Below are 26,837 nucleotides of genomic sequence, written 5' to 3'. Positions count from 1 at the left end.
TATCATTTTGGAATAGTGGTTTTTTTATTTACAGGCTATTTATGTGTTCATTGGAATCTATTGAAACTCCAAATTCGAGAATTTGTGTATCGTTATACAGTAGTGTATTGTAAGATTGGAAGCTACTTGGAAACTTCTATTCTTCCAATTCCAATAGAATTTCCAATACCATAGATTTGTATATATACATATTATATAGAATTGGATAAAAAATTATTGATATAGATTGGAATAGGAAGTATTGAAAGGTTTCAATTCCAATAGTCATTAGAAGCTTCTAATACACATTACTGTCACTATCCAGTTGTTATAAAAGGTTGAATACAGTATTTAGTTTATCATTAATTATTTCATCGTATTTCGTAATTAGTTTATACAAGTTAATAAAAGATGGTTACGGTACGGTACAATTTACAGACAGCCATTTTACTGTCATGAAATCATTTTCCCGACTTCCTTTTTACAAATTACCGAGTATATAGTAAACATGTAGTGTATGGTTAAACATCACATATAAACAAGTCACGTGATACTACGTGGTACACAATAGATCGGTCTAGGCCTTTCCTCGTTTGGTAATAAACAATGGTACGCGCCATAACACTACAAGATATAAATCCATACACTCATGTTTTATCGTAACACCCAAAATTACCTAACTTCGTTTCACCAAAATGATATAGCATACCAATTTTACATTTTTTATTCCCTTATTCTTCGGTAGCACCTGTTTCTTATTATATATTATTAAAACCCAATTTTCTAATGAACTCTTCGCACATGTCACTAAAATGGCCAATGAACTAAATTACCCGGTTTGTCGTTTCACCGAATATTTATAATTCATCAGTCTCACTCCTTGCTGCGCCTTGATTACAAATTATTTATTCGTGTGATAATTATTCTCTTGATTTTTTAAGGAAATTTCTCGTACCATTTACAATTTACTGTTTTTAAAAAAATGGTAGGCTTATTTACTTTCAATTGTAATAATAATAAAAAAAATTCTTATTCAATAATAGTTGTTTCATATGATAAATAATTACCCTTTTTTGTTTTTTATTGATTAGTAAACGATAGGATACTTTCAAAAAACTATCATAATGTCATTACTATGTCGATCATGTCAGTAAATGGATATCGGCAAAATAGTGAAAATGGTTTCGGAAGAATGTAATGGCTTGTGTGAATTACCTTGAAGTATTAGAATCGGAATTTTTATTCTCATCCATCCGTATCTTGATGTCTAATTGAGTTTCTGTGTTGTTTGTGCTAAACAAATCGGGCGTGATGTTTGTCGGTGAAATGGTAAATCGGTAAAGTGAAGCCGATTTATCTTATGTCAGTGAAACAGGTGTCGGTAAATGGGTAATATGTTTATAGAATTATTCAAAGAACGAACATCGTGATAATAACATCATTCATGAATTAAGTTCCTATTTATACAGGAAGAAATTTCAAAAAAAAAAAACATTTCAACTTTTATTATGGCTCTTGCTGCATGTGCTAGAGCATACAAATTAACAGACCTTAATATTCACAATACTATTGACAAACAAAATCAATTTTTACAAAAAACTATTCTTGCTGATAAATCTCTCACAAAAAAAGAAAAATTAGCCGCAATAAATTTGATAAAAGTAGATTATGACTATTATAAAATTCTTTTAAATGAAGGAACAAGAAGAATTTGTGAAAATTGTTCTGATGAATGTTTAGCTACATTATATTGTGAACATTGTGTTAGAAATTATTTAAAAGCCAATTTCTCAAATTGGACATCTGGAAATAATGATATTGATGATTTAATACAACAATGTCAAATGGAAACAATTAAACCAGATAGTATAATAGAATGGATCCCATATAATAAATTAAAAAATATTAATTTTTTAACTAAAGGTGGATACTCTAAAATTTATACAGCAGGTTTGATAGATGGACGTTATGATACATGGGATTCAAAAGGAAAACAATTAAAAAGATTTGGAGACCAAAAAGTGGTACTCAAAAAGTTAGAGAATATTGAAAGCGCCAATAGAAGTTGGTTTGAAGAGGTATGTAATTAGGAAATATTGAAAAAAAGGTGATTCAAAAATAATTATATAATAATATTTATTAATATTTATAGTGTAAATCTCATTTATCTATAAGTAACAAAGTTATGAAAGTTGTTCTATGTTTTGGTTTAACACAAGATCCAATAGACGGAAATTATATGCTTGTAATGCGTCATTTGGATATGGATTTAAAAGATTACTTGCAACAAAATTATAATAAACTTACATGGAAAGAAAAAATTCAAATTATTTTTGATATTATTCATGCAGTTTGTGATCTCCATAAGGAGAATGTAATTCATAGAGACTTGCATTCTAGAAATATATTATTTGATCAATTGATTCAAAAGTTCCGAATTAGCGATCTTGCATTTTGTGGACCTCCTAATAAACCTTTAAATAGTATATATGGAAATCTTCCTTATATTGCACCTGAACTCTTGTGTGGAAAAGAAACTACTTTTGCGTCTGACATATACAGTGTTGGTATGCTTATGTGGGAAATTTCATCCGGACAACCACCTTTTATTTGTAAACATAATTACGATCTTGCAATAGAGATAGTAAATGGAATAAGGCCAAAAATAGTACCAGGAACTCCTTTAAAATATAAAGAGTTAATGGAAAAATGTTGGGATGCTGATCCAACAAAAAGGCCTGATATTAAAACTCTTGTGAAAGAAATAAATAATATTAATTATTATCTAAACAATGAAGAACAACAGCTAATAAGTTATGATTTACAACCGGATAGAAATTTTGATATAAATTCTAGTTCTATTAATTCCCTTTTTTTAAGTAGTAGAGTTTATAGTTTTAAAGATTTGCCAGAATCAAGAAATGCAACAAAAGGTAAGAAATTAATTTAAATCTTATTAATTTTAAAACATTGTTTTAATTCAATCTGTATCATTATTAATTCAACAGAAGAACAAGAAGGTAATTAATTATTCTGAAATTTTTCAAGTATTAAATCTAAATTAATTTAAGTTACTTTTTTTTTCTATAGCTTATCATAGTATACAAATTGACTTTGACTTACGAGATGGATTGATTACTGATAAGAATAACAATTTTGAATTTTTTTAGAATTTATATATTGTATATAATAAATAACTTATGTTTAATTTAACGTATAAAAAGTTGATAGCAAATCTAAAAGAAATTACTTTAATGGTTGGTAATAGGTCGTTTAATCTATGAATAATCAATAAATAATAAAATTTTTTTTTTGTATAAATTAGATGATGAAAAAGAATTAGTTGTTAATTATAAAAAAGTTAAGTTGAATCATAAAGGTAATAATTATTTTTAAAATTTATAAGTCGAATATTTAGTATATGCAAAAAATAATATCTTAAAAAAATCTAGGCGATGATAATCTTAATTCAGAACAGGGTGAATTGAAAATTTCTGATGGTAAAGATTTTAATTTTATTAGAATTTAATGTTAACTTTATTGTTAATAATTTATTTTGTTTTAGATAAGATGGATCTTAACTACTTATTAAATTAAAAATTATTATAACATTCTATTTAAGTATATATAAAATTTCTTAGTTTGGAAAATAATAAACATACATTTTATTTGGCCAATTAGATTATATTACTACGGAATATATGGTTTATTTGACGCAATAAATTTATTTAATGAATTATTAGACTACAAATATTTAAAGTTCAAAAGTTATCGTTATATAATAAATAATTGTTCCAGTATTGTTCACAACGAAGTACAGTATAAAAACTTTAGGAATATTCTAACTACTATTACTATTACATTGTTCATGGATTTTTACTAATAAAAATAAATAAATAAATAATTTAAAAAATACGTTCAATAAAATATATATTAATGGAATTTATTTAAATTAAACCTAATAAGTATTATAATTTTTTTAAAAAATTATACAATATTTTTATAATAAAAAAAAATAAAATAAAAATACATTACGAAAATCTTTATAAAAATATAATATCTAATATAAATTACCTTTGTTTCTTTTAGGTTAAACTTTAAACTGACGTAGTATTTTTTCTAATTTTTTAATTATTTTTTTATTTTATTTCTTTTATTAACACTAATCAAAAGACTATTTTGCTATTTTTAATATAATATCATTTTTTTTCAATATATTAATTTTTTAATAATAATAATAATAAATAAGATTTCCTATAGCTAAATGTATAATCAAAAACAATTTGGTGCAATCTGCGGTCAAAAAAAAAAAAAATTTTAATATTTTTGATTAATCGATTATTAATCGATTAGGGCTCTTGGTTAATCGATTATTAATCGGTTAAGGTTTTTTTGGTCGGTTCTAACCTCTACAATTAATACATGGAATATGGTCAGTGCAGAATTTATAGGCTTGAAAGATCATATCTTAAGCCATTATGTTTCAAATTTCTCAGAAAAGGAACGCGAAAAGTTCTGGAATGGGATTACTATAGTATTTTCTCAAATTTTGCAACCGATGACAGATCTAGTTCGAATTGTTCCTCAACAATCAAGTTCACCACAAAATGTCCAGCAACCAGTTGCTCCGCAACTACCTCCCCAAGTAGAACAGCAACCTATACAAATGAACCAGTTGATGGGACCAGATATTTCATGGCCAAATCCTATGGAAATCAATTTCATCCAAAAAATTATACCGAATGATGTAGCCACGCCAATTGCTCAGTCATCTCAAAAGGCCTTATAAAATTACTGGGTGCAGAAATCGATAAAAATAAGAAGCCTCCTGTTAAGTGGCGAAGGATGATAATAGTTGTATAATTTCTGAGGATTTTCCAGTAATGGACGATGATAAACCCTGAATATTGTTGGGAACGCCTTGGCTTGATCGTGCTGGATTGGAACTTATTGCTAAAGCGGGAATTTAAGTTATTGCACAAAGGAAAGGTAATTACTGTACCTCTTTCGGTTCATAAGTCCCAGAGAGAAATATTTAAGCCGGAAGTCAACTGCAAGTCGTCTGATATACTACTAAAAAAAAACTAACTGACCGGACATGTCAATATTGCTCTAAAGAATTCCAGTACCCTTGTAGGTTAAAACGTCATCAAAAAAATGGCCAATGTCCAGCCAATGTTCGACCAGTGGAAGAACAGTATATGTCCAGTGTACGACCAGTGGATGAACAGATTGAACAGTGTATGACCAATGTACTGTACGACCAATGGACGAACAGTGTACGACTAAAATATCTAAGATCAAACTGGAATGATCGAACTATGTACACATGACATTTTTTTCGGATGTTTGGATCATCTTTGGCATCATATCCACAAATCACGCGCATCCTTTTCATAAAAGCTAGTTGGTTCAATAGTATCATCTATTATAGGCAATTATTGTTTGGTCCTTGGCAAAAATAATATCATCCAATAACTTAATAGTTTTTTTAGCGGATGAGAGACTTTTTTTCAAATCATTCTTATCCTTCTTGGCCTGAAAAACAGCTGAGGATAATTTTCCAACTTCTCTATCTTTCTCAACCATAGCTTTTTCTAATGTAGAGATGCGAGATTTGTATTGCTTCTCTAACTCGGCAGAGCGAGGTCTTCTAGCTGATGCTTAAATGAATGTCGTCTGTTTTATATCTATCAATATCTATCATACATTTATTATATTCACTCTCTAGGCGAAGCTTAAGTGCATCATATTCATCTTTTAGACGCTTACGTTTCTCACCAATCTGAGCCTCAATAGTAATCTTAATATTATTCTCCTTTTGTTTTAGCAAAGCCTCACGCTCCTCCAATCGCTTCTCAAATCCATCTAATCGCTAGAACCATCGGAGGCGGTATTTGCTTCAATCTTAATCTACTGGCAATTTTTTTTTATTATAGTATCTATTAACCTCTCTAGTAAGCAACTCCTCGATATCTGGACGAATTCCCCTAGCTTGTTCTTCAGACAGTGGCTTGTTTTTGCGGGTTGTAAGACGCAAACATACATCCTTTTTCATGGATTGGGTAGTTGCTTAAACAAGTCCTCATAGTGTTCATTGAAATGTGGAGTCCTTGATTGGCTGACCATATGTTCGATTATAGGTAAGTAATATAGACTTGAAAATTCCTGGAAAAAAATATTCTAAGAAGCCCGGGAAGTTCATATTGTCCCAGAAGTTTGGGTATTCCATATGTTTTCCGGTAAAACTTTCCGCCTATAATTGGCTAAAAATTTGCCGAAGCCTAGGTTCTGGGAAAAATTACCAAGATTATTCTTAGAAAATTATGTTACCTTTTATGGAAGCAAGGATTTTTTCCCATCTCTTGCACTTGCGCCTTCAGATTCTCGATCTCATTGCGCAATTTATTATTTGCACCAATCCGCCTATTATGATTTTCTATATCTCGCATGAATTTTTCAAAACCCTGTAAAAAATCTGATCCGTGTTTTATCTTTCCATGCTTTTCTGTGAATGTATCATTTTCATGGAATTAATAACCTCAAATCATGGAAATTTTCATCTCGCTAACACAGATATCCGTGAATGTATCATTTTCACGGAATTTTTACGGAAGACACAGAGAAATAATGGAAATATTCGGATAAAAATTTTTTATAGGGAAAGTTTTTCAGCAGATGCTGATACAATACTTTAAGTACGTTCATAACCCGGCGATTGTTTTCTTCCTCGTGATCACAGGTGATACTATCAGTTTTTGAGCGAAGTATAAAATTTGCAACATTCCCAGAGTGCTGGTCGGCTTTTGTAAAAGGAAAGTAATCTGTGGGTTAGTAGTGGGCGCAATAAATTTATTTTTGACCCAGAGACAGACTATGCGCGGTAACCATTATTTATTCCAATGCTATTACACACAACTTTGCACTCCTACACCCATATATGTAAAAAAAATAAATGCCCGAACTATGGGCGAAACTTTATTGATATTTATGTATGCAGAGTACAGATACAAAAAAACCAGCCTCTTCGAAGCTAGAGTAAAAATATAATTCGATTCGAGATAACAAACGCCATATGGTCTGGGACGCAGTTTAATAATTTCTTAGAGTAGAGCATCTCCTTCTACCTATTACTCGGATTACTCGGAGGCTGGGTGCTTAGCTCCCTAAAATAAGCAAAAAGATGAATAACCCATTATCTATGCAAAAAAAAGCGATTAACGGCATACTTACATGTGAAATTGAGTATCTTTATAATAATCCTGCTTCTTTTTAATTTTTTCTGCTGCGGAATTTGCCGCATTTTCCGCACGTAGTTGTCGGGTAAGATTGCTTGGATTGCTTGGATTGCTTGGTCTTCTCGGATTTCTTGGATTTCTTGGATTTCTTGAATTGCTCGAATTGCTCGAATTGCTTGGATTTGAGTTGCGGGAAGTCATAGTAATATGATAACTCGAATAAAATCTGCAGAACAAATGAAGAGATGGAACTTAAATATGTTTTACGAACACAATCTACGGCCATCTTTGGCGCTATAAGAATTTGTCGCACAGATTTGATTATGGGACTGTCTTTTACCATACATGATACATTGATACAGTAACCGGAATTAAAAAATTGACCATAACACCATGACGATCTCACCAAATTATATGTGAAAATATGTGAAATAGCTTATTTGAAAGATGGAAACTCATAGATTTCATAGTAATAAATTAATATGGAATTTATTTCAGTAATTTTTCTATAATTAAGCTTATAATTAATTATATTTTTTTTATTTAAATATTTTTTATAACTATTTTAGAGCAAATTTATATTTTTTTGCATAAAATGCTTTATATTGTTAAAGAACTTTTTTTTATTCGCATTTCCCCCATTTATCTTAATTAATTAAATTCAAGAAATTTCTAGTGAATTTGCATCATTTTAATTTATGAATTTCATGTCAAATTTTTCTTTAAAATCAACGTTTGTAGTTAATTTTCTCAAAAAGTAAAAAGCACTAGAGTCCTAAATGATGTTAAAATGTAGCCTCAATATTCAAGTTTATTTTATATATTAAATGATAAAATTGGTTTTGGTACGAAATCTCGAAAATCATTTGCACGACTAACACAAGACCGACAACAAAATCTCGACAATCCAAAATCCCGATAAGTCAAAATCCCGACAAATCATTACACCGACAAGTTGATTATCCCGGCAATTTTAGAACAAATTATAAAATTTACCACATTTAAACTAAATATTACATATTGCAACAAATTATTTTATTATAACTATTTTTTTTTACGAAATCTCGAAAATCATTTGAACGATATAATGACTTGTCGGGAGTTTGGATTGTCGAGATTTTGATTGTCGAGATTTTGAATTGTCGAGATTTTGTTGTCGATCTTGTGTTAGTTAGTCGTGCAAGTGGCTGTCGAGATTTTGATCGGATACCTTTTTACTATATGCCGAAATTGTGTATCATAAATGTTTCTTTACCACAAATTTTTTGATATTTATGTTTCGGCATTATTCTTAACAATAAATATTTGAGTATTTTAAATTAAATCTAATCCACCAATATTTCATAAACGTAATTTAATTTTCTGTTATATTTTTAGCTCTGAAATAAATAATTATTGCAAAAGATAATGTAAGTGTTTATAACTTCAAAGGATATCAAAAATAATCAAATACGTTTAATAAAAAAAAATCTAAAAAATGGGTTGCTTCAATTAAAAATGAACCTAAAAATCAAAATTCATACAAAAAAAATCTACTTTCCTTTCGAAAAGAAAACATACGCCATTTATTATTTATTTTTTTATCATTTTTGAAGAATATTGGTTTTTTATTTTGTGTTTATTGGAATCTACTGAAACAATAGACAACGTTTAGAAAATAAAATTTGTCAAATTTGTATACCGTTATACAGTGAAATGTACTGCGTGTATTTGCATACATGCATTTGTGTAGAAAATTATTGGTATACTGTATATTGATTGGAAAGTTTCAATTCCAATAAAAGTCATATTTTGTTATTTGAAAAAAAAAGTGTTTCAAGTATTTAAGTTTAAATAATTTCTTCTTTATCATCGTATTTCGCTTTAGTTCATCCGTTTATTCCGGATTCCGGATATCCGAAGGATAATCGGATCGGATAAAAACAAATTTATGTATTATTGATGGACAACGTCTGAATGATGCGTTATCGTCCATTATTATTCAATTATCTGAGAAATCCAATCCAGTATTATCCGTTATCCAAAAAATCCGATTTTTTTGGCGGATATCCGTAATCCGACGGATGGCGGTTTAACGGATTGGAACACTATAACCGATGGGCAAACTATGATACAGAATCATAGTGCTAATCATCTGCAATAAAAGATTTCTTTATAATTCCCCGAATTTCAAAGAACTAAGTGTTCTCTTTATACAGGATAGAAATTTCTAAAAAAAAGATACTTATTTTCCAGTTATTTTCAAACTTTTATTATGGCTCTTGCCGCATGTATTAGAGCACACAAATTAATAGATTTTAATACTCACAATACTATTGAAAAACAAAATCACTTTTTACAAAAAACTATTCTTGCTGATAAATCCCTCACAAAAAAAGAAAAATCAGTCGCAATAAATTTGATAAAAAAATATTATGATTGTTGTAAAGTTCTTAATAATATAGGAACAAAAAGAATTTGTGAAAATTGTTATGATGAATGTTTAGCTATGTCATATTGTGAACATTGTATTCGAAATTATTTAAAAACCAATTTTTCAAACTGGACATCTGGAAATAATGATATTGATAATTTAATACAACAATGTCAAATGGAAACACCTACACCAAATGGGATAGTAGAATGGATCCCACATAATAATTTACAAGATATTAAATATTTAACTAAAGGTGGTTTCTCTGAAATTTATACAGCATATTGGATTGATGGACAGTATGATGAATGGGTTTCAAAAGAAAAGCGAATAAAAAGACGGGGAAAACAGAAAGTAGTACTTAAAAAGTTAAAAAATATTGAAAGTGCTAATAGAACTTGGTTTGAGGAGGTATGTAATTTATAAGTATGCAAAAAGATGGTTAAAATTATTTTTAATAATATTCATTAACTTTTTAGGGTAAATTTCACTTATCTATAAATAACAAATCTGAGAATATTGTTTTAACAAAAGATCCATCAGACGGAAATTATATGCTTGTAATACATCGTTTGGATATGGATTTAAAAAGTTATTTGCAACAAAGTTATAATAAACTTACCTGGAAAGAAAAAATTTACATTATTAAAGCTATTATCGATGCAATTTATATTATCCACGAAGAAAATGCAATTCATAGAGACTTGCATTCTGGAAATGTATTATTTAGTCATTCTAGTCAATTAGTCCTAGTCAGTGACTTTGGATTTTGTGGGCCTTCTAATAAACAGCCAAATAGTATATATGGAAATCTTCCTTATATAGCACCTGAAGTTGTGTCTAAAATGGAATATTCTTTTGCGTCTGACATATATAGTATTGGTATGCTTATGTGGGAAATTTCATCCGGACAACCACCTTTTATTTGTAAACATAATTATGATCTTGCAATAAAGATAATAAATGGAATGACAAAAATAATACAAGGAACTCCTTTAGAATATAAAGAATTAATGGAAAGATGTTGGGATGCTGATCCAACAAAAAGACCTGATATTACCACTCTTAGGAAAGAAATTCGTAAGATTCATTCTTATTATCTAAACAATGAAGAACAACAGATAATAAGTAATGATTTACAATCAAATACAAGGTTTAATATAACTTCCAGTTCTATTAATTCTTTTTTTGAAAATATTAGTAGTAGAGTATATAGTTTTAAAGATTTGCCAGAACCAAGAAATGCAACAAAAGGTAAGAAATTAAGTATTGATTATTATAAATCTTAATTTTAAAACATTATTTTAATTTAACTTGTTTTATTTATTATCTAATAGAAGAACAAGAAGGTAATTAATTACTCTGAAATTTCTCAATTATTAAAAAATTAAATTGATTTAAATTACTTTTTTTTTATAGCTTTATATTATAGTATACAATTTAACTTTGATTTACAAGATGGATTGATTACTGGTAAGATTAACAATTTGAATTTCTTTGAAATTTATATACTGTATATAATAAATAACTCATGTTTAATTTAACGTATAAAAAAGTTGATAGCAAACCTAAAAGAAATTATTTTAATGGTTGGTATAGATAAGTCGCTATTGTAAAAATTAATTGTCCGTGAAAACCCAATAAATAATAAAATTTTTTTTTGTATAAACTAGATGATGAAAAAGAATTAGCTTTTAATTATAAAAAAGTTAAGTTTAATAATAAAGGTAATAATTATTTTAAAATTTTATAAGTTGAATATTTAATATATGCAAAAAAATAATATCTTAAAATATTTAGGTGACGATGAAAATCTTAATACAAAAACAAGATGAATTGAAAATTTCTGATGGTAAGATTTTAATTATTAGAATTTAATTTAATGTTAACTTTATTATTAATAATTTATTTTGTTTTAAATAAGATGGACCTTAATTACTTATTAAATTAAAAATTGTTATAATATTCTAGTATTTAAATATATATATCAAATTTCTTAGTTTGAAATTTATATCATTCATTTTTAAATTAATTTCTATTTATTAAATTTGTTTATTATAATATAAACAAATCATACACTTTATATTACTGTAATACTGTACAGAAATATATGGTTAAAGAAACTGTTTATTTGACACAATAAATTTTTTGAATGAAATTTCGTATTTGAATTAGACTACAAATTATTTAAAGTTCAAAAGTTATCGTTATATAATAATTAATTGTTCCAACGAAGTACATTACAGTATGTCAAAAGATCGCAGTACAGTATAAAAATTTTAAGAATATTCTAACTACTATTATTATTACATTGTTCATGGATTTTTTTAAGTCAAGACTAATAAAAATAAAATAATAATAAATTCTTTTTTATATACATTTTTTAAAAAATACGTTCAATAAAATATATATAAATGGAATTTATTTAAACTAAAACCTAATAAATATTTATAATTTTTAAAAATGAATATATATTATACAATATTTTTATAATAAAAAAAAAAATAAATAAAATAAAAATACATTATGGAAATTTTCAAAAAAAAAAAGATAATATCTAATTATCTTTGGTTTTTTTAGGTTAACGGTTAAACTTTAAACTTGAGTTTCATTATTTTCCGCTTCGCCGGTATTGTCTTTCTTCTTTTCCTTCTTTGAACAAATAACCCAAGCTTCGCCATCCAATTTATTAGAACTATTTCTCACATTTTCACCGCCATCTCTTCCATTTCCACCACAATTATAAAATATAATATCCTTTCTTTTTTCAATATCCAAATGAGTAATTACATAAGAAATCAAAATGTATAATAAATTTTTATAAGTCAATCCAATAATACTATGATCCCTACTTAGTAATAAAATTTTATCTGGTTTCTCATCCAATGAAGATGAAAGCCACATTAACATAAATGTTAAAAACGTTAAAGCTAATGACCAATATATTGTAGATAAATTTATTGGACGTTTCGCTGCTACAATAGTCGTCGTTGTCGTCGTTGTCGTAGTTGTATTGTTCTCATCGCTAATAGCTGATTTACTCGATGGAACGTTAGCAATTGTGCAACGTCTTCGATTCTTTGCTAGGTATGAAATACGTGCTACTAAGTAAAACATTATCACGAATCCAAAAATAATCGTCGTCCATATTCTATAGTAATTTGTGCCAAATATCAAATCACAATATCTTGATGGAAGAAATTTATTAAGGTTGGTCGGTCTCAAGTTCATTTGAGGTATAGCGAGTACCAATTCCGGAACCTAAACAATTAAGTCACGTGTTAATTAAATTATTTGCCGCAGCGGCGCAGCCGTATTAAAATGATGTAATCATCTTGTAATACTTACAACAAGTGAAGTTTGTATTAAGAGAAACGCAATACCCAACCAAAGATCTTTTTTTTCGGATGACAGTCGATAAATACTCCATAACAAAAAAGAGAATAAAGATATATGAAATAAATGGTATCCAATTAAGTACAAATACCCTAATGCTTTACAAGGACCAGGTGTTACGTCCGACGGAGTCATAAAATATCCAAGAGAAAGTAAAAATCTCCAAAGATTTCCGTAGTTGCAAATAATTCGAAGCATGTCTGATACTTTTCCATAATTTCGCGTGAAATATTTTCTTATGGAAATGATTAAGTTGTGGAATGCTATCTAAAGAAGGAAGAAATTTGGAGAGAGAATTTGAGGAATTTATAAAAATTCGTAAAAGGGAAACAAAGAAAAGTATGAATAATATAATTTAATTAATGACCTACCATAGAGCCAAGACCAAGTAAAAATACTATAAAATAATTTTCAACGTTCTCCTCCATCTTTCCGAATAACTAATTAATTAATTCAACAAAAAAGAAATATTATAAAATAAAATATGATGAAATATTATAAAATCTCACGAACGTGTGAAATAGAAGACAACTATTGAAACAGATTATTGTTCTTTTTATATTCATCATTTGAAGAAAAAAAAATAATACATTTTTGACGGAATCGTGCATACAATGAAATGAACTGAAAAAAAAATCATTTACTCAAACTAGGACTTGATTACGAAATATTTATTTTTAAAAAATACTTGATTCTAAAATCTGTTTATTTGATTGTTGATCATTTTCTATATTATATACATATATACAATAAATTCTATTTTTGATAACATATTGTTATAAATATTGTAAATATGTACTTTTGCAGCTAAAAAAAACAAAATTATGATATTGATAATCCAATTCTAAATAAGGGAAAAAAAATCCATTTCAAAAGAATTATGTTTAATTCCGGCCAAGAAAATTTTTTTTTGCCAAGTCAAACACGAATAAATGATTGCTAAAATTAATTTTTCTGTGTAATTATTTACCTGGTTAGCATAAAGAAAATGATGCACCAAGAAGATCAAACAAAAACGAGTTATTATTCAGGTTATTAACAATGAAATATTAATGCATGATGCAGCAAGAATTCAAAGTTCTAAGAAAAATATATTTAATTATAGTTCGGAGTTATAAAAAGCCTTGCGTTATTATTCGCTTTATATGAAACCATTAAAGAACCTAATTGTAATATTATTTATATTAACCACTCGGTAAAACGCACGATTGCACATTTCAAATTTTTCCATTATTAACATTTACAATAATTTTTTTTTGATACTTACACAGTCTTTCCAGTTGGGTAGCTGAAAAAAGAATAAATCATTTTTGCTCACGGATTTATGAAAAACCCGAACATCAATAACATGAGACTATGATAAATTCTATGTATGGAATTAAAATAATAAATCCATGTTTGTTCTATTCTATGATAGATCACATGAATTTTTTCATATTGTGACCCTAATTATTTGGTGTACAAACCTTTCCAATATAGAATAATGGCATTTCATTATGAAACTTCTCATTCTAATCCTCGCGATAAGAAAAAGTTCGAAATATCTCCTTAAAACTTTCACGTTTCATGATTTTGACACAAGTGTGATCACAGTATGCAAGATTGAATAGATCTTATTGCGGGTTTGGCGTTATAAAGATTTGTCATAATATGCATTCGCATGCTTTAACTATTAATAAAGAGTTATCATGTGCAATACTCTGCATAATTCTTTCTAAATTCCAACAATTTCTCGGATTATAATTATCATAAATTGAACTTTTATTTCTTTCTTTCCCTACTCATTTTGATATATCTTCCGTTTGGTTATTTTGAATCTTGAATTGCCCGAAGATGAATTGCACGTGAACCTTTAAAACAGTAACCATAAAGAAATTAGACATACTATACTGTAGGAGGAATTTATATAATTCCGGCTGATTTATACCTTTTAGATATGCGTACGTCGTTTTTTTAGTAATAACTAATAAGGTTATATGAAAAAATTAATTCTAACGTTATTTTTTAAACAAAAAAGAAAACTTATTATCATCCAAAATAAAACACATATTGTTATTTTACATTATTAATGTTTAATATAAACATTTTCACAATCGTAAACAATCCAAATGATAATACACTGTACCTTATTAAGATAATTTCTAAACAAATTGAGATATAATTCTACGGGCGATATGCTGTTATTGTTGTTTCTATAACAGCTGCTGTTGTTTGCCCGTTGCTGTTGTTGCTGTTGCTGTTGGTGCTGTTGTTGCTGTCGTTGTTGCTGTCGTTGTTGCTGTCGTTGCAGCAGCAGCTGCTACTGCTGGGTTTCTATTTTTCGGATCGATATCTTTTAGGTTGATTCAATTTTCGTTGAAATATTGGTGTTTTTAGTCGATGTTTAATATTGATTCGTGCATTATTCCCCACGCTATTGACATGTTTTAACATTAATAAAATAAAATCGGCCTTTTTAATGATGCAAAAAGGTGTAAGTTGATTTTATGTGACGCAATTTATGTTAAAAGTGTAAGTTGATTTTATGTGACGCAATATATGTTAAAAGGTCTTAGTTGATTTTATGTGCCGCAATTTATGTTAAAGGAGAAGCGGAAAATTGCAATTACGTGAAGTTAAAAGTGGTTGTGGCGGTTTTCATCCGGTGTGAATTTCACTAGGGCTACAAGTTGGGCATAATTCTTATAAATTCCTGGAATACAGTTCTACAAATTTTGAATTTTTTAATTATAAATTCGCTATAAAGGGTATTTTAATTAGTGCTGGCACGAATTAGAATTTCTATATGGGACATAAAATTCGCTATAGAAGGGTGAACTACAATGATATCTTAATGTTGGCTGAAATCAAAGTTTGTTTAAAGCTGAGTTTCATAATCTTTTTCGGTCAAAATCATCACGTGAAAATATTCGTTTTTATCCGGGTCGAGAGAAAGCTGATCATAATAGCAACGATAAATTTAGAATCTTATGAACCCACAAACATAAATTTTGATTAAATCAACATCTACGCTATCCGATACTATCTTAGCTGCTAGATGAAATAATGAACCGTTTCATTACGCTGAATTTGGGGAAATAAAAATAAAGAATATAATCACCAAAAAGAAGTAATGGTTTTGTTCCGGAGTCAGCATTACCAAAATTGGATTGGACATTCTTCAATTATTTCTGACTTCTGAAACTACATCCATTTTTTTTTTTGAATCTAACTCGAGTAATTCTTTAATGCGGGCCGAAAACCTTCGATTCATATTCTCATAGCATTGAAAATCACGTGATTAAACGAGTTACTTAATTTTAAGCAAGTTTGTTTTTTTTTCCCTTGTTTTTTTTTCGAATTGGTAAATTTTTGCTCCAGCAGAGTTCACGCCGCGAATATATAGCATATATAGGAAGACTCATACCGCAGCTAACGGAGGACATATGTCATATATGTCAAATATGTCATATTTACATCATGATTGGCCGTATTAGGAACGCCGCAGTTAACTGAGTCACCGAGTCACGTAATTCCAAATATTCTATAAATATCTAGATTAGAAGATCCCCATAACAATAAAAATTTTTTTTTTTCGTTTTAGCCGAGGATTCTTATTTGGAAAGCCCCCATCCAGTACAACAAGAAAAATTTTTCTTGCTTCTGAGAGAATTTTTAGGCTACAACACTTCACTATAGAGTAGAAATGAGTCAAGCGGCAGCAGCAGCGGACGCAACTGATAGGAACGTAGAAATATGGAAAGTTAAAAAATTGATCAAAAGTTTGGAAGCTGCTAGAGGGTATACTATAAAGTTATACTTAAAATAGTCTTTATAAATTATTTTCAAATTCAACTAAAATGTTTTTATAACCATTTCCTAGGAATGGTACTTCTATGATCTCTCTCATCATTCGTATGTTATTTATAATATATATTCTGATAATATTTTTTGTGATTTTCACGATTTAATTTCTTAATAATAATTACTTTTTGTTTTCAATTAATTTTTTATAGCACCCAAAGATCAAATTTCCCGAATTGCTAAAATGTTGGCAGATGAATACGGTACAGCTTCCAACATTAAATCTCGTGTAAATCGTTTATCTGTGTTGGCTGCGATCACCTCAACACAACAGAGATTGAAATTATACACAAAAGGTAAACATGCAGTCACGCATAAATGAACCTTTGAGTTTATTATAACGTTAAATTAATTAAATTTCTTTATGATTCAAAAAGTTCCGACCAATGGTCTCGTAGTTTACTGCGGTACAATTGTTACTGAAGAAGGAAAGGAAAAAAAGGTTAACATTGATTTTGAACCTTTTAAACCTATCAATACTTCTTTGTATCTATGTGATAATAAGTTTCACACGGAAGCTTTATCCGAATTGCTCGAATCGGATAACAAATTTGGATTTATTGTTATGGATGGTAATGGGGCCTTGTTTGGTACCTTGAGTGGTAACACGAGAGAAGTCATTCATAAATTTGCTGTCGAACTACCAAAGAAACACGGTACGATTAATATCACTTTTTCTTTATTCTATATCACGATTCCTTAAAAAGGAAAGTTGGAGTCGCCAAAAACTTTAATTTATATGATTGAATTAACTTCATAAATATCTCATATAACAGGTAGAGGTGGTCAATCCGCTTTACGTTTTGCACGTCTCCGTGAAGAAAAGCGACACAACTATGTTCGAAAAGTCGCAGAATTAGCAGTTCAGTTCTATATCACTAATGATAAGGTATATAGGTGATCCTTTCAAATGATCTGTACGAAGCTGTCCAGTAATTTTAATCATATAATGTTTTTAGGTTAACGTCACCGGTCTGATTCTTGCCGGTTCTGCTGATTTTAAGACTGAATTATCTCAATCAGACATGTTTGATAATCGTCTCCAAACCAAGGTTATCAAACTAGTGGATGTTTCTTATGGAGGTGAAAATGGTTTTAATCAGGTATGTATAAACTTTCGAATGATTTATTTATTTATTTTTTGTTAGGTTTCTAATTTTTATCATTATTATAGGCCATTGAACTTGCTGCTGAGAGTTTAGCTAATGTCAAATTCATTCAAGAAAAAAAACTCATCCAAAAATATTTTGATGAGATTTCTCAAGATACTGGTAAATATTGCTTTGGTGTTGATGATACTTTAAAAGGCTTGGAATTGGGTGCTGTAGAAACTCTGATCGTTTGGGAAAATTTGGATACTACTCGTTATGTTTTAAAGAATTCTGCTGGTTGTAAGTATTAATAGTTTATTATCTTAAGGGTTAATTCTGAATTTATGTTAACATTTTTAATTTTTTGACAGCTGAAGTCGTTGTCCACATGACTAAAGAACAAGAAAAGGATCGAGCTCTTTACACCGATAAAGAAACAGGCTCGGAAATGGAAGTAGTTGACAGGACGCCACTTTTGGAGTGGTTCGCAGATCATTACAAAGATTTTGGTGCCAATTTGGAATTTGTTACTAATCGTTCTCAAGAAGGTTCTCAATTTGTTAAGGGCTTTGGTGGCATTGGCGGTTTACTCCGTTATAAGGTCGATTTTGATACATTAAACTACGACAGTGAAGAAGACGGTTTTTATTCTGGTAAGTTATGAAAATTATTAGAAGAAATTTATATTAAATTTAACCTTTACTTATTAATTTGATTTCTATTATTAGATTGACAATATACTCTTGATCATCCAAAAAGAGGCGTAGAGGGGACAGCGGTCGGCTGCGTCCCGGCCGTGGGGGGTGTGATACATGGAGATGCTGTCGTTTGCAAATAAGGTACTATTCCTTTATATTCTTTATTTATAATAAATCATTCGGAATAAATCATATTTATAATTATTATTATTATTTTAGATAATTGGGAACGGATTAAACGAATATTTGTTAGCGAAAAAAAACAACCCCCCAAAAAAAATTGGTTTTGGATTCGGCCATTTGTTAAGATGAAGTGCTCCTTGAATGGTATTTAAGATGAAAAGTCCTTGTTAACCCCTCATATATTTTGTTGCTTGGGAAAGGCTTTAAATGATTGATTATATTATGATTAATTTTCTTTATAATCATGAATCAGCATAATATTTTATATATAGCCAATTTAATGCCCAATGGCTCATTTTTTGAGATCAGCAAAAATTATCGTCTCTTTTGGAATTGATCATATCATTTAACTTCTAACTATTATATTTTGATTACTTTTTTTTATTAATGTTTTTCTATCCTATTCTATTTTTTTTTCTTTAAACTTTATTATTTTGATTTTAATAAAATTAATTTTTTTGGGGTGGTCACTAATTCTATTTGCTATTAAAGTAAACTTTCGAAGTAATCGAAATAACAGAAATAATCACGTGTATCTTGGCAAACCTGGTAACGATCAGGTTAATTGCTATATCAGGATACTTATTATGAAACTAATCAATATTATTTAATAAAATTAAAATTAGCCAAGTTTAGCCAAGTTAGCCGGTATGTGTACAATGTACACTTTTTTTTAACCATTTTTTTTTTCTATTTTAGATTGTAATGAGATAATATTAATATTATTGTAAATTAAGAATAAATTTATTCGTTTTTTTTTTGTTATATTAATTTAGGAAATTATAAATAACTCCTATTTTCAACTGGTTTTACTATTGAAACACTTTAAAAAAAAGCCTTTTTTGAATATGATATAATCGTTTCAATCAATGTTACATAATGCATAAATATTGTACTTTGTTTCCGCGTAAATTTTTACGCCATTTTTGCCAATAAAGTAACGGATAAACGAATTTCTGGATAACCTGAAATTTTAACATCTTTAAGTTTCGTATATTATAATTTTTAAACTTTAAATCCAAGAGCCAAGAACGTTCCGAAACTTGAGAAACTTTGTTTTTATAATTTCAAACTAATTTATAAAAAGTTAGATTAATAAAAGAAAGGTGTACCAATTAAAAATACCCCAGTACATATAAATATAGTTTAGATTGTTTTTTCTAGGGGGAGTACTTTTTAATGTACATAATAAATGATCATGAATATTTGATTGATTCGCGATTAAAAATCCATTAATAATTTAATAGAATATCATTATATAAAATTCTCTATTTCTTACAAAAAAACATACCAAATTAAGAATTCATAATAACCTATAAAAATGAAATTAGCATATATATCATACAAAAAAAAAGTAATTGGTTGATATATGCAAGATTCACATGCTTTACTATCTGTTATACGTTGTACTGAATTTTTAATTAAAAATCATGTCATGGAAAGATTGGGAATTTTGTGGGATTGCAAAAAAGATCTCAATCAAACTTTATAAAAGCATTTACAATTTTTATTTTTCAGGGGTTGTTCAAACAATGTAAATAACAAGGTTCGATTATAAAACTTTAAGTCTTAAAATCATAATGTATTAAATCTTATGATCATTTATTTATTTTTCTAGAATAAAAAAAAGGAAAACAATATTAAAAATATTAAATAAAGTTTTAATTTAATCTCAACTTTAATTCGTTAGGTCAATTTTTTTATATGAAAAAATAAAATAAAATAAAATAAAATAATTATATGAAATAGAATAATTGATTATAATTCGATATAATTCGATATCAAATCAAAAATTTTTATTTTTCTTTCATTTATTATTTTAATTGGTTCATAACATTTATTGGTTCATAACATTTTAATATTTTATTGGGTCATAATGGTTTAAAACGTTTAATTAGTCTTCGCGGATCAATAAGGATCAGTTTTTTGTGTTACCTCTGATTTGGTAAAGACGGAATGGATTCCTGTTTTTCTATAACGATTTAAGTAAGTTTTTTTTTATTCAATTTTCCTAAATTAGTTTAAACTTTTTTTCGCATGATCTTTCCGTTTTGATTTCTCAAGAAAGTTTCATTGAAAAATAGAAACATTCGAAATCGAATTATTCTTTTTTTATATTGAATGACGACATTTATAGGAAAAATATCTTTAATATTGTTCTTTAATGAAAATGAAAGAGAAAACAATGGACATTTACAAAGTAAACTTTCATCAATTTACATCAATTACAAGTAAACTTTCATAAAACTTTAATTACATATAACAGATATTATTTATTATTATCACCCATAAATTCAAATCTTGGAAACCATGCCACAAATTCAAAGCCACATTCAAGAAAAAAAAACCTTTATTTTTTTTTGGTATTATTCGACATTTATAGAATAATTTAAATTTTTTAGGTAAAAAAGAAGTACGAATAATAATATGAAATTAAAGACGAAAATGGACATTTCAAAATAATTTAATTAATTATTGTAATATTATGATTTAGATTATTTCATTGGTGATTCATCAATTATTTTAAAAAGGTAAATGATTTCTTTAAAATATATATTTTCTTTTTCTTTTTTTCTTTTTTTCTTTTTGTTTTTTTATTGAAATAAAGAAAAAGAGGTAAATCCCTTAATGTGATAAAATAGAATCTACATTATTTTTTTTCATTTCATTATGAAATTTTTTTGTTTATTCTTTCTCTTAAAATATGATGACACATTTGACATATTGGTGATATAATATGATAATTATCTTATGTGTGTAAGTTTAGTTAGTTTAAAAATGTTTAAAAATGTACAAACTAATGATTGTAAGAGTTTGTAACGTGCTTACTAAATAAATAAATAATAAATAATATATCTTATTAATTAATTAAATTAAGCATTGTATGCTCGGATATTACTAAATTAAGATTAGCTTTGTTCATAGTAAATTATGTACGTGTTTATAAATTCCAAATCAAACAATCTATAAAAAAAAAAAAATTTTTTTTTTTTTAGGGTACAAGTATAAATACGTGCTTTTTTTATTATCCCTTTTTTTTTCTTTCCCTAACTTCTTTTATTTTTAAACATTTCAACTCTCCCCCTATCTTTTATGTAAATTATATTTTTGACAAAAAAAAAAAATTTATTTATTATATTGTCAAATAAAAAATAGAACAATATTTATTCTTTTCAACAAAAATATCAAAAAAAAAGGAGACATTTTTTTTAATCCTCCATATAATATTTCAACATTTCGATAAGTTTTCTTCGGGTTCAATATGTTTGTAATAATAGAAAAACTTTTAGATGTGTCGGTTCGTCGATCATCTCGAAATCCTATAGAAATGATCGTTTTTTTCCTAATAATAGCATCATTTGCTTATGCTTCATTGTTTCGTTCGTTAATTGAATCAGATTATTTTAATGAAACTCCTACTATTAATAGTGATCTAACAAAAGTTATATTATATCCAGGTTCAAAAGATTTTATTTTATTAACTGAGAATGATTTAATATCTGATTATCCTAAAATTCAATTAAAACAAATTATTATTCAATTGGATAATATTTCATTAAAAGATAATAATCAATTAATTGATAAAGTTCAAAATTTTAAAGAATTTATTGAAAAAGAAATAAATGAAATTATTATTTTAGATAAAAAAAATGATAATAATAATAATTATTATTATTATAATAATAATATTTTATGTTTAAAAGATCATGATGATAATCATTCAAAATGTTTTGAAAATAATAATAATACTTCATTGGAATTTTTAAATTATGGACTTAATAATAATAATTCTTCTTCTTCTCATTTGATTTTAAATTATGCTTTGGAATTTAATAATTATCCTTTTACTTCAAGTTCTTGGGATGATAAAGTTTCTGGATTAAATTTTGATCAATTCGTTTCTACTGGTCAAAAAAATCCCGCTCCTGCTGAAAAAGGTTCTTTTGTTTGGTTGGCTTTTGCTGCTGGTAGTTTGGTTCTTAAAATTCGTGAATTGATTCAGGTTTGTTTTTTATATTTTTATCATTGTTATATTATTATACCATTATGATTTTTTTTTTACCATTATCTTTTTTTTTTTTTTTTAGAATGCGGAAACAATCGATATTTTGGTTATATTGGCAGGTTGGATATTGATGCATCTTACATTCGTGGCTCATTTCATTAATATGCAAAAAATTGGTTCTCGATTCCTTGCAATGTGTGTTTTGGCAAATGGTTTCTTTGCTTTCATGTCGGCTTTATTAACAATTAATTTATTCGGTGTAACTGTAAGTCCAATCTTATTAAGGTAAGATATCATTTACACTATATCCTATATATGGGGGCGGTGTAATGCCGAATTGGTATTGGTGTAATGTGCCGTAATATTTCGGAATGGCTAGAACCTAATAACCTAATTCACCCTCATGTATAACTGTATCCTCATTATTTATTCCCTATTATTTTTTTTTTTAGTGAAGCGATCCCTTTCTTGATAATAACTGTCGGATTTGAAAAACCTTTTGTTTTAACAAAAGCTATTTTTAAAGCAAAAAATTTTCCTGTTGATAAGAATGAAAAGAAATCATCTGAAGGTGTCATTATTATGGGTGTTACACAGAAAGCTCCTTTAATAGTACGAAATTATTTTATTGAAATTGGTGTCTTATTTATTGGTGCTATGTCTGGTGTGAATGGATTACAAGAATTTTGTTTCTTGGCAGCTTTCATATTACTTTATGATTGTTTATTCCTTTTCACTTTTTATACTGCCATTTTAACACTCAAACTTGAGGTAAAAAAAAAATATTTAATTTATTTAATTTATGTTTTTTTTAACGCGTATCTATACTAATATAATCTTATATAATCTTACCTTAGTTGGATGAATTAAAAAATAATCCTAATAATGATATTCATAATATTTTTAATGCACTTCGTGATAATCCTGTTGAAATTGAAGATGCAAAAAAAGATAATCCAATGATCGCGAGACTTAAACTTTTAATCGTAAGTTTTTTTTAAATTATATCCTCTTATTTTTTTTTTCAAATTTTTTTTTTAAAAAAAATTATCGATTCTTTTTTTTTTTATCTAGATTGCCGGTTTCCTTATCATGCATGTGATGAATTTTTGTACAACTTTACACACAAGTGATCATGCTGTTTCAACAACTACTTCCAAAGTAAATGTTCATAATACTGAAATTACTCAAATATTAAATAATTTACTTGATAATCATCATAATGGATCTCAATCTAATTTACCACTTATTGTTGATATATCTTCACCAATAATCTTTAGAGTAGTTAAAAGTATTAATACAAATCCTATCCTTGTACAAGCTTTTTATAAGAGTTTTGATATTTTATTTAATTTATGGTCTTTTTATGTTCAAGATCCTGTTCTTTCAAAATGGATATCTTTAGGTTTGATAGTTTCTATATTCTTGAACGTTTACCTTTTAAATGCTCATAAACAACCAAAATCTATTTTGGAACGTGTTGGTATAGAATCAAAAATATTATCTAATGAAGATGAAACTCTTGTCCCAAAAATTAATAATAATGTTCTACCTCAAAAAGAATCTTCTGATATCATAAAAGAAGTTGAAATTGAAAAACAATCAATTAATAATAAAGAATCAACTGAATCAATAACTGAATCAATAACTGAATCAATAACTGAAAAAATTACCCCAATTAAGACTATTAATGAGAAAGAAATTAAGAATATTATTATTAAGGATGAGAAAGAAATTAGATCCATTGAAACATGTTCTGAAATACTTAAATCAACCAAATCAGATGAAGGTCCTTCAGCTTTAACAGATGAAGAAATCATTCTTTTGGTTAATAATGGAAAAATTGCTCCTTATGCATTGGAAAAAGTTCTTGGAAATATGGAAAGAGCCGTAAAAATAAGAAGGGCTTTGATATCACGTGCTTCCATCACAAAAACTTTGGAAACCTCAGCATTACCAATGGAAAATTATGATTATTCAAAAGTAATGGGAACTTGTTGTGAAAATGTTATTGGATATATGCAGATTCCAGTTGGTGTTGCAGGTCCTTTAAATATTGATGGTGAATTAATTCATATTCCAATGGCTACAACTGAAGGTTGTTTGGTGGCTTCTACAGCACGTGGATGTAAAGCAATTAATGCAGGTGGTGGTGCAACTACTGTTATTACAAAAGATGGAATGACACGTGGTCCTTGTGTTGAATTTCCAAATATTAAGAGAGCAAATGAAGCTAAAACTTGGTTAGATAATGAAGGAAATTCTATTATTAAACAAGCATTTGATTCAACTTCAAGATTTGCAAAATTAAAAAATATTAAAGCTACTTTAGCAGGAAAATTACTTTTTATTAGATTTTCAACAACTACAGGTGATGCTATGGGAATGAATATGATATCAAAAGGATGTGAAAAATCATTATCCATTATGTCAGAATATTTTCATGATATGCAAATCATATCATTATCAGGAAATTATTGTACTGATAAAAAATCTGCTGCTATAAATTGGATTGAAGGTCGTGGTAAATCCGTTGTAGCAGAATCAATTATACCCGGTGATGTTGTACAAAAAGTTCTTAAAACAAGTGTTGAATCATTAGTTGAATTAAATATTTCGAAAAATTTCATAGGTTCTGCTATGGCAGGTTCCCTTGGTGGTTTTAATGCTCATGCTGCTAATATTTTAACCGCTATTTATATAGCTACTGGTCAAGATCCCGCTCAAAATGTTGAAAGTTCAAGTTGTATAACTATAATGAAAGCGTAAGTATATAAAGTATATATATCAAAATCTTTATATGAAATTTTTATCAGACATTTAATACTAAAACTTTTTATTTATTTATTTATTTTTTTTTAGTGTTAATGATGGAAAAGATTTACATTTAACATGTACTATGCCATCAATTGAAGTAGGAACAATAGGAGGAGGAACAATATTAGATGCACAAGGTTCAATGTTAGAAATGTTAGGAGTACGTGGAGCTCACCCAAAAACTCCTGGAACAAATGCACAAAAATTAGCTAGAATAATTTGTGCAGCTGTTATGGCAGGAGAATTAAGTTTATGTGCCGCTTTAGCTGCGGGTCATTTGGTTAAATCTCATATGCAACATAATAGAGCAAATCATAAAGAACATCGAGTAAATCAACATAGCCAATTTCATCCCGTACAAATGCCTCATCATAATATTAATGGTCATCATTCACATAATCATAGTCATAGTAGTCATAGTAGTCATAATAATCATCATCTTCATAATCATCATAAAAATCATAATAATAATGAGAATCATAATAATAATGAGGATCATAATAATAATGAGATTCATAATAATAACGAGAATCATAACACAACAACAACATCATCATCATTATCAACGATAACTTCATCATGTACATCTGAAGCTTCAATACCGGGATCATGTATTAAATCATAAAAATATTTATTTTGTATTTTAGTTTGTTTTATTTAAAAAAAAAATATTATGTAAACTAGGTTATAAAAAAAAACAAAAATTATTTTTTTTTAAAAAAAATAATAAAATAAAAAAAAAGGAATTATATTATATTTATATATTTAAAATACATTATTTAAAATTTTTCATGTAGTTCATTTCTTGATCTTAAAATTTAATTGGTATTGATGATAATCCCTCATGAAAAGAACGCGATGATTTCTCATTCTTGGTATTACGAGAGCCTTTGCACGTTACAAATCGATGAATGTGTAAACATTCCTCTTATTCTGTCGGAATAGTATGTCATTACCACCTAGGGTCGTATGTAGATGAAACGGTAATTTTTCAGTGCCTTGCCTTAGAAATCCAATTGCACAAGTAATCGATTCACGGTGGAAAGATTATAAAGATGCAGTAGATGCAGTAGACGCGAGCATCAGTGATCTGAGCCAGAGAACAGATGAATAGATGAATAGATGAATATATTATCATTTGGTTAACTCTGAATATTTTCGTAAATTGTGGTT

General features: G+C 27.7%; 7 protein-coding genes across 7 annotated transcripts; 4 read left to right on the top strand and 3 right to left on the bottom strand.

The window, feature by feature from the left end:
- Positions 1-4,408: 4,408 nt before the first annotated feature.
- On the top strand, positions 4,409-4,768 carry OCT59_029777 (uncharacterized protein; the record flags this gene model as incomplete). The annotated part of the gene is made up of 1 exon (XM_066146199.1): positions 4,409-4,768. The coding sequence occupies one exon, from the start codon at positions 4,409-4,411 to the stop codon at positions 4,766-4,768; it is 360 nt and encodes a 119-aa protein (XP_065994869.1).
- A 632-nt stretch (positions 4,769-5,400) lies between these two features.
- OCT59_029776 (uncharacterized protein) lies at positions 5,401-6,068 on the bottom strand (the record flags this gene model as incomplete). The annotated part of the gene is made up of 3 exons (XM_066146198.1): positions 5,401-5,642; positions 5,704-5,847; positions 6,026-6,068. The coding sequence occupies 3 exons, from the start codon at positions 6,066-6,068 to the stop codon at positions 5,401-5,403; spliced, it is 429 nt and encodes a 142-aa protein (XP_065994868.1).
- A 1,034-nt stretch (positions 6,069-7,102) lies between these two features.
- OCT59_029775 (uncharacterized protein) lies at positions 7,103-7,418 on the bottom strand (the record flags this gene model as incomplete). Its single annotated transcript, XM_025326283.1, has 2 exons — positions 7,103-7,145; positions 7,213-7,418. The coding sequence occupies 2 exons, from the start codon at positions 7,416-7,418 to the stop codon at positions 7,103-7,105; spliced, it is 249 nt and encodes an 82-aa protein (XP_025176856.1).
- Positions 7,419-10,643: 3,225 nt separating this feature from the next.
- Positions 10,644-11,465, top strand: OCT59_029774 (uncharacterized protein; the record flags this gene model as incomplete). Its single annotated transcript, XM_066146196.1, has 6 exons — positions 10,644-10,884; positions 10,968-10,979; positions 11,050-11,103; positions 11,187-11,219; positions 11,304-11,357; positions 11,431-11,465. 6 exons carry the CDS (start codon positions 10,644-10,646, stop codon positions 11,463-11,465), a joined length of 429 nt encoding a protein of 142 aa, XP_065994867.1.
- A 571-nt stretch (positions 11,466-12,036) lies between these two features.
- OCT59_029773 (uncharacterized protein) lies at positions 12,037-13,454 on the bottom strand (the record flags this gene model as incomplete). Its single annotated transcript, XM_025318144.2, has 3 exons — positions 12,037-12,891; positions 12,979-13,293; positions 13,398-13,454. The coding sequence occupies 3 exons, from the start codon at positions 13,452-13,454 to the stop codon at positions 12,226-12,228; spliced, it is 1,038 nt and encodes a 345-aa protein (XP_025176857.1). The 3' UTR covers positions 12,037-12,225.
- A 3,257-nt stretch (positions 13,455-16,711) lies between these two features.
- Positions 16,712-19,313, top strand: OCT59_029772 (translation termination factor eRF1; the record flags this gene model as incomplete). Its single annotated transcript, XM_025308895.2, has 10 exons — positions 16,712-16,806; positions 16,889-16,920; positions 17,022-17,165; positions 17,247-17,525; positions 17,646-17,758; positions 17,829-17,972; positions 18,044-18,260; positions 18,332-18,613; positions 18,689-18,799; positions 18,878-19,313. 9 exons carry the CDS (start codon positions 16,712-16,714, stop codon positions 18,691-18,693), a joined length of 1,311 nt encoding a protein of 436 aa, XP_025176858.1. The 3' UTR covers positions 18,694-18,799; positions 18,878-19,313.
- A 2,790-nt stretch (positions 19,314-22,103) lies between these two features.
- On the top strand, positions 22,104-26,808 carry OCT59_029771 (uncharacterized protein; the record flags this gene model as incomplete). The annotated part of the gene is made up of 6 exons (XM_025318145.2): positions 22,104-22,844; positions 22,930-23,132; positions 23,300-23,618; positions 23,705-23,833; positions 23,922-25,612; positions 25,710-26,808. The coding sequence occupies 6 exons, from the start codon at positions 22,104-22,106 to the stop codon at positions 26,287-26,289; spliced, it is 3,663 nt and encodes a 1,220-aa protein (XP_025176859.2). The 3' UTR covers positions 26,290-26,808.
- Positions 26,809-26,837: the final 29 nt, after the last annotated feature.

Source organism: Rhizophagus irregularis, chromosome 9 (assembly GCF_026210795.1).
Source record: "Rhizophagus irregularis chromosome 9, complete sequence".
Classification (NCBI taxonomy): domain Eukaryota; kingdom Fungi; phylum Glomeromycota; class Glomeromycetes; order Glomerales; family Glomeraceae; genus Rhizophagus; species Rhizophagus irregularis.
This window is presented reverse-complemented; position numbering and strand designations above follow the sequence as displayed.